The sequence below is a fragment of the Bos indicus genome, chromosome 10 (assembly GCF_029378745.1).
Source record: "Bos indicus isolate NIAB-ARS_2022 breed Sahiwal x Tharparkar chromosome 10, NIAB-ARS_B.indTharparkar_mat_pri_1.0, whole genome shotgun sequence".
NCBI classification, from domain to species: domain Eukaryota; kingdom Metazoa; phylum Chordata; class Mammalia; order Artiodactyla; family Bovidae; genus Bos; species Bos indicus.
The window spans coordinates 39,854,610-39,867,194 of NC_091769.1; the positions used below are offsets into that span (position 1 = coordinate 39,854,610).

Sequence of the window (12,585 nt, forward strand, 5' to 3'; positions counted from 1 at the left end):
CATATCCTTGTCCAATCTGCTTTTAAGTCTTAATTTACTAACATCCATAAAATTTCAATAGATACATATTGTCAGAAACAAATTTGTTAAAAGAAAAAATTATGCTTATGGGATAGTTTAGAACTACCATCTCAATCACTAAATAATTTTAAAGGCATAGGTAATTTAAAATTTTATAAATCAATTGCTGTCATTATTGTTTAGTTACTAAGTTATGTCCGACTCTTTGCAAACCCATGAACTGTAGCCTGTCAGTCTCCTTTATTCATGGGATGTCCCAGGCAAGAATACTGGAGTGGGTTGCTATGCATTTTAATTCAGATAGCCTATTTTTTCATATTCAAGGAAGTCAAAGTGCATCTTCATTAAACCTGGGCATTTCAACAGAATCTGCCAACAGATTCTCTCTCATCTGTTATCCTGTGTAATCAAGCTGCTGCAGACCTCTTATCTTCACTTTATTATATAATGGGCATAACATTTCAATCTTGAAGCATCCCTTAGGGGTCTTTACCAATGTATAGCTTAAACCAACATCAGTGACAGATGCAGGGGGCGATGCAACTTCCCAAGGTGCTTTTCCTCCCAGGCTTTAGCAGTTATAGCCTTGTTTCAGTTAGCTCTTTAGGAGGTAAAAGCAACTACTGTTTATAACTTTTCTGAGCTGTGAGAAGTTGCTATGCCTATTGTGCAGGGGTTTAGCCTGCGTAGGGTATCAGAGTTGAGGATATCTGGCAAAGCAGTTCTATTTAACTTGAAACATTTTAAAGAAAGGAGTTTATCGAAACACTGGTTTAACTGCATCCCTGCCTCTGTACTCACATTGCCTTCTCCTCTCTCAAAATTCCCTCTGCCTTACGTATAAGGTACACATTATTGCATTTAAGGCCAACATCAACCATCCAGGAAAAGCTGCTTGTGTCAAAATCCTTAAATTAATCATGTATTACCATGTAAAATGATATTCACAGGTTTTAGGGACTAGGACATAGATTTACCTTCTTGAGGGACACTATTTGGGCTTCCTAGCTGGCACTAGTGGTAAAGAACCCGCCTGGCAATCCAGGAGACATAAGAGACATGGGTTCAACTCCTGGGTCAGGAAGATCCCATGGAGGAAGGCATGGTAACCCATTGTAGTATTCTTGCCTGGAGAATCCCACAGATAGAGGAGCCAGGTGGGCTACAGTCCATTGGTCGCAAAGAGTCTGATACAATTGAAGCAACTGAGCACACACACGGGACACTATTCAGGCCACTGCATATTTTCACCTTGAACTATCCTTTTACCCTCATTTTTTCCTAATAAAGAAATGATAGTCAGTAAGAGTCCTTCCATCTAATCATTCATCTTGGCCATCTGTTTCATCATCCCAGATTTCCTGGTTTTCTTTTCTGGATCAAGCTGTATGCCAGGATCTAACCTAGCATGTTATTCACTCATATCTATAATATAATGAATGTGCCTACATATTTTGGAGTATTTAAAAACATTTTTTCTAAATGTTAATTTGGAGCATTTGGACCTGTGAGAAAGTGAAATCCATGCTCCAGTGGAGTGACATGCTGAATAGTACAGAACTATTTATTAATATAAAAATACTTATGTCTATGTATTTATACATATATACTTAGAATTTCACATAAAAGTGGATTTACTCTAATAAATTAAAATTCCACATTTATTTTTAGAACTTGTAAAAATTCTATAATAGAAAAATATGATAAAATGGTGTTTGCATTATTGCTATAGATCACAAAGGCTTAAACCACAGAAACAAACAAATAAACACCAGGCTTAACTTCAGTATAACAATACTAGAAAATAAATGAACTACACAGTACTTTGTAATATTATAGTTAATATTTCCTAACATAGATGGTGGATTACAAGCTAGGCTGGTCATTGTTCCTAAAATACCTTTGCTTACTTTCTTGTTTTCCTTTCTAGGGAAATATTCTCACACCCTGCCTGACTTCTCAGTAAACAAAACCCTCCTCTCTACCACTGAACACTGACACATATCACATACTCATGATATATATGAAGACAACAGGCCCGAACTTTTGAGCTTTCCCAGGAGCTAAAATAAATATAGACATGCGGCTGCCATTGCCTTTGTGTTCAGCTTTATACATTTTGATGTACAGTCAGACCAAATCCACTTTCAGGTGACTACATGATATTCACGGCAAGCAAGTGGAAGTGTGTTCTTAAATTTGGTAAAATAGTTTTAACGATGAAATTTTAAATGTTTCTTAGTTAATTTGGGCCTCAAGGAAGGAAAGAGAATTGTCTTCAATGATCAGTTTTTTGGGTAAAGAACACACGCATAATGAATATATGCAGCCTCGCATATATTATATTTCCTAGTTCTCTTCTGCATAGCTTCAAAGAGTTTTGAATTGTGGGGAATTGCTACTAATTCTATATTATATACTAATTCGTAGTATTACTAATTATGCTATGTTTTAGTAGAAAAAGTAAAAGGCCTTTCAAAGTTTCTTCCAGATGTCTGATTATATGGATACATTAATTTCTTTATGTATTTTCTGGAATTATACTGTATTTGGGATTCAATAATTTCCTTTTCTCTTCTTCAAAACTTTGTTAGATTTTATGTGGAGATCTTGAAAAAAATGAAGCTGACCCGAAGACTGAAAAATGCACACTGGAAATAAATTAATGCCTGGGGTTATTTTCTCTCCCTCCATGGGGCAATCCACAACAGGTTTATCCCTTTCTGCAGCTATTGAAATCTACTTACTGCACCCCATGAATCTGGGATGGGAGAATGGAGCTAGTGTTTCTTCCAGTCTCAGCTTGTCTTCTAGCTCAAGAAATAGGATTTGGATCATATAATAAAGAACAAATCAAAATCTCACAGAGGAGCATAATCTAATATAGTCCAAGTTAGAAAACAGTGTCACCAAAGAAAAGCAGAATGTGTATAAAGCTGAAAGAATTGGAGAAAGTTTAGTTAATTTTATAAGGTATTTTTATTTTGGAGGGATAATGAAAGAAAGTAAAGTACTCCATTTGTACCAATATGTGAAAAATAATTGCTTTTGAAAGAGTCTTATTTCTTTGGAAATAATATATATATATATATATATATATATATATATGGAATGAAAGTATATCATGCCATTTAAATTACCCCTAGAGTAATACATTACATTCTCTTACCCTTTTAAATATTCCTAGGGATAAAAATTAGATCATCATGTAAGTATCAGTCCTAGGGATTTTTTAATTTTAACAGTTCACTTGAAGAATTATAGTAGAAAAGCCTTAAGTTCAACTGAATGTTAATAAAAAGAGATTGCAAAACCAAGAGGTGGTAAGATCCAGTGGAGAGGATGTCTTCATATTCTTTGGTTAGTCAATTATATTTTACCTATTAATACCTAATATCCTATTTCAGGAAGTTAAATGTCCCAAGGCAATCCATATTAGAGAATTCTCTTATGAGTAAGAACTTATTAATAAGAATTTATATTACCAATGAACAAGATTTAATTGTTTGAAACATTTTAATCATAATTTTTGTGATTGCTTTATAGATAACATATAATATCCAGTTTCTTCTTTTAGTAGCATAAACACTATAACTGTTACAACAAACTTTATCTAGGACAAAATAATAATGAAAAGGAGTATATTCTTTTAAGATATGCCTAAACCCTAGCTCAAAAATAAGAGATTTAGATTACAAAAATAATTTAAATAAATATATATAATTTAACACAGATTTACTATCTCTTTAAATACAGTAAAATATAATGACATCAAAAGTGGTAATTTTCTCAATTCATTATATACCAAATACAACTATATTGATTTCCCTTTGAATATCTGTGATCCTATTGTAAGCCAACGACAAAATGTACATTCACCACACATTGAGTTAATAAATAAACAAGAAAAAGAAAGCACTCTTAAAACCAGCACAGATAATGGATTGCAAGAGCTTTTAGACTTGCAGAAAAAATATGTGTTAATATTTGCAATTTGATCTAAAAAAAAAAGCTGGTTAAGATTTGTCACTTTATTACTGTGATACTCAAAATAACCAACCTCATCACCAAATCTATTCAAATTCACATAAGCTTCTGTCCTATTTTATAGGCACATAAACTATCTTAACTACTAAAATGACTTGCCTTGAAAATAAATGAGTAGACACTCTAAATAGAACAGGCAAGCTGTTCATAATATGCTCCATGGATTTGCAAAATGCTTTCATTCTTACACTGACAAGAGCCTAAGCTCCTATGATCTAAAAAAAAAAAAAGCAAAATATTCAGCACCTTACCTGTAACAAGAAAGCTGCATCTCCCTGCTCCAGCTTCATTTATGATGCTACAATTATAAACCCCATAGTTTTCATTGGAAAGACTCCTCACTGGGTATTCTGTGTATTCTTGAGAGTCAAACTGACCCGTCCGCAATAATTTGTTGCCCAAGCGCCACTCATAGGTCAGCACCCGTATTGGATAGGCTCTTAGGACCCTGCAGCTCATAGTGACACTTCGGTCTTGTCCTTGCCGGATTTCCAGAAATGCTGGTTCCACAGCAGGAGGATCTGTAGAAAGAGATATTATAACAGATAAAACGGGTGATCTGCAATAAGCCAGTGGCTACTCTTACTGTGAGAAGCTATTTTCAAGAATATATCTAGCCAAAGGAAAGGGCTATTATCAGGTAGGTGGAGAACATATTTAGGTTAGGAGATTTTGGCTTGGGTGAAAGTGAAAGTGAAGTCGCTCAGTTGTGTCCGACTCTTTGCAACCCCATGGACTGTAGCCTATCGCGCTCCTCTGTCCATGGGATTTTCCAGGCGAGAGTACGGGAGTGGGTTGCCATTTCCTTCTCCAGAGCCTGGGTAGGAAAACATAATTCCTGAGAGTGGGCAGTGAATAGGATTAATTGCCTTAAAATAGCATTTGCAGGTATGTGTGTCTGTGATTAGTCTCTCAGTCATGTCTGACTCTTTGTGACATCATGGACTGTCATCTTCCAGGATCCTCTGTTCACGGGATTTTCCCAGCAAGAATACTGCAACAGGTTGCCATGTCCCCCTTCAGGGGATCTTCCAGACCCAGGTATTGAACCAAGTTCTCCTGTATCTTCTGCACTGGCAGGCAGGTTCTTTACCACTGAGAGACCTGGGAAGCCTCAGGTGAATCGAGAAGAGCTTTTTTTTTTTTTTTTCTTTCTTTCTTTCTAGCTGCTTCCCAGAAAAAACTGTGATCTGTGTGTTTGGTTTATAGTGTGTTGTGCTTAGTCACTCAGTCATGTCTGACTCTTTGCAACCCCATGGACTATAGCCCACCAGGCTCCTCTTTCCATGGAATTCTCCAGGAAAGAATACTGGAGTGGGTTGTGATTCCCTTCTCCAGGGGATCTTACTGACCCAGTGGCTGAACCCAGGTCTCCTGCATTTCAAGTAGATTCTCTACTGTCTGAGTCACCAGGGAAGCTCTGGTTTATACTGTTAGCAACCAAATGATGTTCTAGGTATAAAAACAGAGTATCCACACTAGCATGAAATTCTGCAGCAGATGAAGCCATTAGTTCATGTAAGCAAATTCTAATTATCGCATATGAAGCTCAGTCCTTAGGATTCTGGATACCAAGTATTTAACAATATGGGTAACACAAGTATATAAATTTATTTTCTAAATTATTTGGTCAGAAAGAATGTGACAGCAATTTATAATATTCATGTGTAAGCCTTAAGCAAACAGAAAATTATGTTACAAGTGGATATGGATTTCAACCCACTGCAATGGTTCATTTATTTGGCTTAATTGGGAATTTTTTTTTCTGTACAATTAGAACTTACTACATTAGGTACCTAATCTTTTTGTTTTTGATGGGAAGATTTCCAAAAGGTGTGACACACTTCTCCCATCATTTAGGTTAGGCAAAATATAGGCCTTTACTTAATGATGACTCCCAATGGTCATAGCAAATAATACTTATTTTCTGGGATCTAATGACATGATTCATTTAATCAAGGAAATCAGGTACGACCAATCAGGGTTTTCTGCAGTCAGGACTGCTCCACGAAACACAACCACATCCTAGATGTGTATGACACCCTCCTGAGTTGCGCAATATCAATGCTGTACAGCTCTACCCAGAAAACCCTTCCTTGAAGGTACTAACAGGTTTTAGGACTATCACACCAAATGTGCCATTTGATATTCTTTACCTGTTATTCCGTCTACTTTTTATAGCATTGCTCTCCTTTCTCACAACCAGTCTACTGACTGACGCTTCTTGCTTCTTTCAATAAATATGTTTAAGCTACCACATCAATTTTAATTTTATTAATAAGTTTAACTTTTGAGTCTTTCTTATATAAATGCTAAGAACAGAAAAAATGAACAAGAAAAAATCCTCCCTGCATGTAGTTTACACCTTAATACAATAGATAAAGATTTAAATAGCCAATTTAAAAATTGGAAGGAAAAAATATTCTGTGGTAGAAAGTGAAGAAGTGAATAACACCATAAGGACTAATCAGGCAAGGAATGTAATACCTGACTGTATCTATCAGGATATGTAGGAAATTGTCACGTGGGTAAACAACAGGAGAGGACATTCCAGGTAAGAGGATAAGTAGGTACAAAGGTAGGGAGGAGACAGGGAGCAGGGAGTGTTCAGGGAAGTATAAGTTATAAGAGTATAACTAGTGTACAAAAGGTGCATGAGACTTTGGGAGGAAATAAAAATTAAAAAAAAAAAAGCAGAGATTGTCAAGGATCCTTGAACATCATGTTACAGAGTTTGAATTTTATCCTTGGTATTTAAGGCCTTTAAAAAGTTTTAAATGAAAGCTTCATATGAGTAAACCAATCTTTTAGAAAAAAAAGTGTGGCAGATAGGAGGAGCGTGAACCTCAAAGAGAAGAAACTCAAAGAGAAGACTTGAACTAAAGCAGTATCATGAGACCATAAATGATGCCTTAGACAATGACGGGGATGAGATGAAGACAGGGAAAAAAGGAAAGGTAGTTTGGAACTTGATAGACATGTCAGATTTGTGCACGTATTAGTCACACAGTAGAGATACCTAATAGGCAGTTCAGTTCAGTTCAGTTGCTCACTCATGTCCAGCTTTTTGCGACCCCATGAACTGCAGCACGCCAGGCCTCCCTGTCTATCACCAACTCCCAGAGTCCACCCAAATCCATGTCCATCAAGTTGGTGTTGCCATCCAACTATCTCATCCTCTGTCGTCCCCTTCTCCTCCTGCCCTCAATCTTTCCCAGCATCAGGGTCTTTTCAAATGAGTCGGCTCTTTGCATTAGGTGGCCAAAGGACTGCAGTTTCAGCTTCAGGATCAGTCCTTCCAATGAACACCCAGAACTGATCTCCTTTAGGATGGACTGGTTGTATCTCCTTGCAGTCCAAGGGAATCTCAAGAGTCTTCTCCAACACCACAGTTCAAAAGCATCAATTCTTCGGTGCTCAGCTTTCTTTATAGTCCAACTCTCACATCTATACATGACCACTGAAAAACCATAGCCTTGACTAGATGGACCTTTGTTGGCAAAGTAGTATCTGTGCTTTTTAATATGCTGTCTATGTTGGTCATAACTTTCCTTCCAAGGAGTAAGCATCTTTTAATTTCATGGCTGCAGTCACCATCTGCAGTGATTTTGGAGCCCCCCAAAATAAAATCAGCCACTGTTTCCACTGTTTCCCCATCTATTTCCCATGAAGTGATGGGACTGGATGCCATGATATTAGTTTTCTGAATGTTGAGCTTTAAGGCAACTCTTTCATTCTCCTCTTTCACTTTCATCAAGAGGCTCTTTAGTTCTTCACTTTCTTCCATAAGGGTGGTGTCAACTGCATAAATGAGGTTATCAATATTTCTCCCGGCAATCTTGATTCCAGCCTGTGCTTCATCCAGCCCAGCATTTCTCATGATATACTCTGCATATAAGTTAAATAAGCAGGGTGACAATATACAGCCTTGACATACTCCTTTTCCTATTTTGAACCAGCCTGTTGTTCCATGTCCAGTTGTAACTGTTGCTTCCTGACCTGCATACAGGTTTCTCAAGAGGCAGGTCAGGTGGTCTGGTATTCCCATCTTTTTCAGACATTTCCACAGTTTATTGTGATCCACACAGTCAAAGGCTTTGGCAGAGTCAATAAAGAAGAAATAGATGTTTTTATGGAACTCTCTTGCTTTATTGATGATCCAGCGAATGTTGGCAATTTGATCTCTGTTTCCTCTGCCTTTTCGAAAACCAACTTGAATATCTGTAAGTTCACGGTTCACGTATTGTTGAAGCCTGGCTTGGAGAATTTTAAGCATTACTTTGCTAGTGTGTGAGATGAGTGCAATTGTGCAGTAGTTTGAGCATTCCTTGGCATTGCCTTTCTTTGGGGTTGGAATGAAAACTGATCTTTTCCAGTCCTGTGGCCACTGCTGAGTTTTCCAAAGTTGCTGGTGTATTGAGTGCAGCCCTTTCACAGCATCGTCTTTCAGAATTGGAAATAGCTCAACTGGAATTCCATTATTTCCACTAGCTTTATTCGTAGTGATGCTTCCTAAGGCCCACTTGACTTCACATTCCAGGATGTCTGGCTCTAGGTGAGTGATCACATCATTGTGATTATCTGGGTGGTGAAGATCTTTTTTGTATAGTTCTGGTGTGTATTCTTGCCCGCTCTTCTTAATATCTTCTGCTTCTGTTAGGTCCATACCATTTCTGTCCTTTATAGAGCCCATCTTTGCATGAAATGTTTCCTTGGTATCTCTAATTTTCTCGAAGAGATCTCTAGTCTTTCCCATTCTATTGTTTTCCTCTATTTCTTTGCATTTATAGGCAAGTGCTTCTTTATTTTCAAACATATGTGTGCTCAGTTGCTCAGCCATGTCTGACTTTGTGTGACCCCAGTGGACTCTAACCAGCCAGGCTCCTCTGTCCATGGGGGTCTTTGGGCAAGAATACTGGAATGGTTTGCCATTTTCTCCTCCAGGGAATCTTTCAGACCCAGAGATCGAACACGTTTTGCTTGTCTCCTCCATTGGCAGGTGGGTTCTTTACCACTATCACCACCTGGGAAGCCCCCCTTTATGAACACATACTTATGTTTTATTTTCTCCCTGTTTTTGTTCTTAAATGAATCGTATTAAGAGAAAAAAATTCGTATGTTTTCAAATTTCTGAAATTTGCTAAAAATGTTTTATTGTCAAGTATATTTTTAATTATTGTCCTGTGTGTGCTTGCAAAGGAGAGTAGTCTGTTGTTTGGGATGTGATGAGAATCTATTGGGTTAAGTCTGATAACAATTCCATCCATATCACTCGTACAGTTGTTACATTTTCTGTGGTTTTTTTTTTCCCCCACCCATTTATTCTGCTTGGATTAACTTAGAAGTGTCAAACATTTCTAAACGGATGTAGCTTTTAAAATTTTTCTTCATGTAACTCTGTTTCCTTTGTGCTTTACATATTTGATGCTATTACAAATGATGCTACATACAAGTTTACAAATATTCTACATACAAATTTAAAACTGCTTTTTGTTATTGATTATTTGAAGCTTTTATCATCATGAAATATAATCTTTTATCTTTATTAATATCTTACCATTTAAAACTCTGTCTTCTATTTATATAAAGTTACTTTGGCATTCATTCAGTTGATATTTACATATTATGTTTTCCCCATCCATTTATACTTTGGTTCAGTTCAGGTCAGTTCAGTAACAGTCATGTCTGACTCTTTGCAACCCCATGGACTGCAGCATGCCAGGCCTCCCTGTCTATCACCAACTTCCAGAGTTTACCCAAACTCACGTCCATTGATTGGTGATGCCATCCAACCATCTCATCCTCTGTCATCCCTTTCCTCTCCCATGTTCAAAACTTTCTCAACATAAGGGGCTTTTCAAATGAGTCAGTTCTTTGCAGCAAGTGGCCAAAGTATTGAAGTTTCAGCTTCAACATCAGTCTGTCCTATGAACACTTGGGACTGATCACCTTCAGGATGGACTGGTTGAATCTCCTTGCAGTCCAAGGGACTCTCAAGAGTCTTCTCCAACACCACAGTTGAGAAGCATCAATTCTTTGGCGCTCAGCTTTATTTATAGTCCAACTCTCACATCCATACATGACCACTGGAAAAACCATAGCCTTGACTAGATGGACCTTTGTTGGCAAAGTAATGTCTCTGCTTTTTAATATGCTGTCTATGTTGGTTATAACTTTCCTTCCAAGGAGTAAGGGTCTTTTAATTTTATGGCTGCGGTCACCATCTGCAGTGATTTTGGAGCCCCAGAAAATAAAGTCTGACACTGTTTCCACTGTTTCCCCATCTATTTCCCATGAAGTGATGGGACTGGATGCCATGATCTTAGTTTCTGAATGTTGAGCTTTAAGCCACCTCTTTCACTCTCCTCTTTCACTTTCATTAAGAGGCTCTTTAGTTCTTCCTCACTTTCTGCTATAAGGGTGATGTCATCTGCATATCTGAGGTTATTGATATTTTCCCCAGCAATCTTGATTCCAGCTTGTGCTTCATCCAGCCCAGTTTTTCTCATGATGTACTCTGAATATAAGTTAAATAAGCAAGGTGACATATACAGTCTTGACATACTCCTTTTCCTATTTGGAACCAGTCTGTTGTTCCATGTCCAGTTCTAACTTTTGCTTCCTGACCTGCATACAGGTTTCTCAAGAGGCAGGTCAGGTGGTCTGGTATTCCCATCTCTTTCAGAATTTTCCACAGTTTATTGTGATCCACACAGTCAAAGTCTTTTGGCATCATCCATAAAACAGAAATAGATGTTTTTCTGGAACTCTCTTGCTTTTTTGATGATCCAGAAGATGTTGGCAATTTGATCTCTGGTTCCTCTGCCTTTTCTAAAACCAGCTTGAACATCTGGAAGTTCACGGTTCACGTATTGTTGAAGCCTGGCTTGGAGAATTTTGAGCATTACTTTACTAGCATGTGAGATGAGTGTAATTGTGCAGTAGTTTGAGAATTCCTTGACATTGCCTTTCTTTGGGATTGGAATGAAAACTGACCTTTTCCAGTCCTGTGGCCACTGCTGAGTTTTCCAAAGTTGCTGGCATATTGAGAGCAGCACTTTCACAGCATCATCTTTCAGGATTTGAAATGGCTCAACTGGAATTCCATCAACTCCACTAGCTTTGTTCATAATGATGCTTCCGAGGGCCCACCTGACTTCACATTCCAGGATGTCTGGCTCTAGGTGAGTGATTGCACCATCGTGATTATCTGGGTGGTGAAGATATTTTTTTATAGTTCTTGTGTGTATTCTTGCCCCCTCTTCTTAATATCTTCTGCTTCTGTTAGGTCCATACCATTTCTGTCCTTTATCAAGCTCATTTTTGCGTGAAATATTCCTTTTGTATCTCTAATTTTCTTAAAGAGATCTCTAGTCTTTCCTATTCTATTGTTTTCCTCTATTTCTTTGCACTGATCACTGAGGAAGGCTTTCTTATGTCTCCTTGCTTTTCTTTGGAACTCTGTATTCAAATGGGTATATCTTTCCTTTTCTCCATTGCTTTTGGCTCCTCTTCTTTTTACAGCTACTTGTAAGGCCTCCTCAGACAGCCATTTTGTTTTTTGGTTTTTTTTGCATTTTTTTTTTCCTGAGGATGGTCTTGATTTCTGTCTCCTGTAGAATCTCATGAACTTCCTATCCATAGTTCATCAGGCACTCTGTCTATCAGATCTGGTCCCTTAAAACAATTTCGCACTTTCAGTAACCTTATATTTTACAAGGACCTCTTATATTTTTATATTTATTTATTGTATGTTTAGAGTAGAGATTTTATCTTAGAAGGATAAAGGTTGGAGTTGCGATAATGTTTGGCATTTAAATTCAGGTTTGTTTTAAATTTAATGTTAATCCATGCTGTGTATCAGTAAAAACAATACAAATTCTGTAGTTGTGGCTCCAGTCAGACATATATCTAGTAGTACAAATTCCCTACAAGTTACACATATTGAACAAGAGGTTGAGTTAGCAAAGGAGGAGGGGTAGTGCTGGATTAAGAGGGTAGGAGAAGAAAGAAAGAACTGAACATGGATGCAGACTTTTTCATACTACCTTTAATGATAACTTGCTTCGAAGGGAGAGTAAAATTAGGCAAGGATGAGCAGCCATGGATTGTTGACTTGTTATTAGAACCATACTTTTTAGCAATATTTCAGCAGCGTTTGAAACCCTTTTTTATAGCAAAACCATTACAACAATCCCCCAAACAACCTTTAATCACCTCCAGCTAACATCCAATTAATTTTAAACACTGGCATAAAGTTCTACTTGAATAACCAGAAAAAGGGAAAATGATACCACACACATCTCTTCAGTGTGATTTACCTGTCTCTGGAGAAGGCAATGGCACCTCACTCCAGTACTCTTGCCTGGAAAATCCCATGGATGGAGGAGCCTGGAAGGCTGCAGTCCATGGGGTCGCTGAGGGTCAGATACGACTGAGTGACTTCACTTTCACTTTTCACTTTCATGCATTGGAGAAGGAAATGGCAACCCACTCCAGTGTTCTTGCCTGGAGAAC

At 37.6% G+C, this 12,585-nt stretch overlaps 1 protein-coding gene across 1 annotated transcript in view; it reads right to left on the reverse strand.

Annotated features, from left to right (window-relative positions):
• MDGA2 (MAM domain containing glycosylphosphatidylinositol anchor 2) overlaps positions 1-12,585 on the reverse strand; it is a 917,184-nt gene that overhangs the window by 142,676 nt on the left and 761,923 nt on the right. Inside the window, exon 9 of the mRNA XM_070797384.1 lies at positions 4,320-4,589. Coding sequence (XP_070653485.1) covers positions 4,320-4,589 — 270 coding nt within the window. The remainder of the gene's footprint in view (positions 1-4,319; positions 4,590-12,585) is intronic.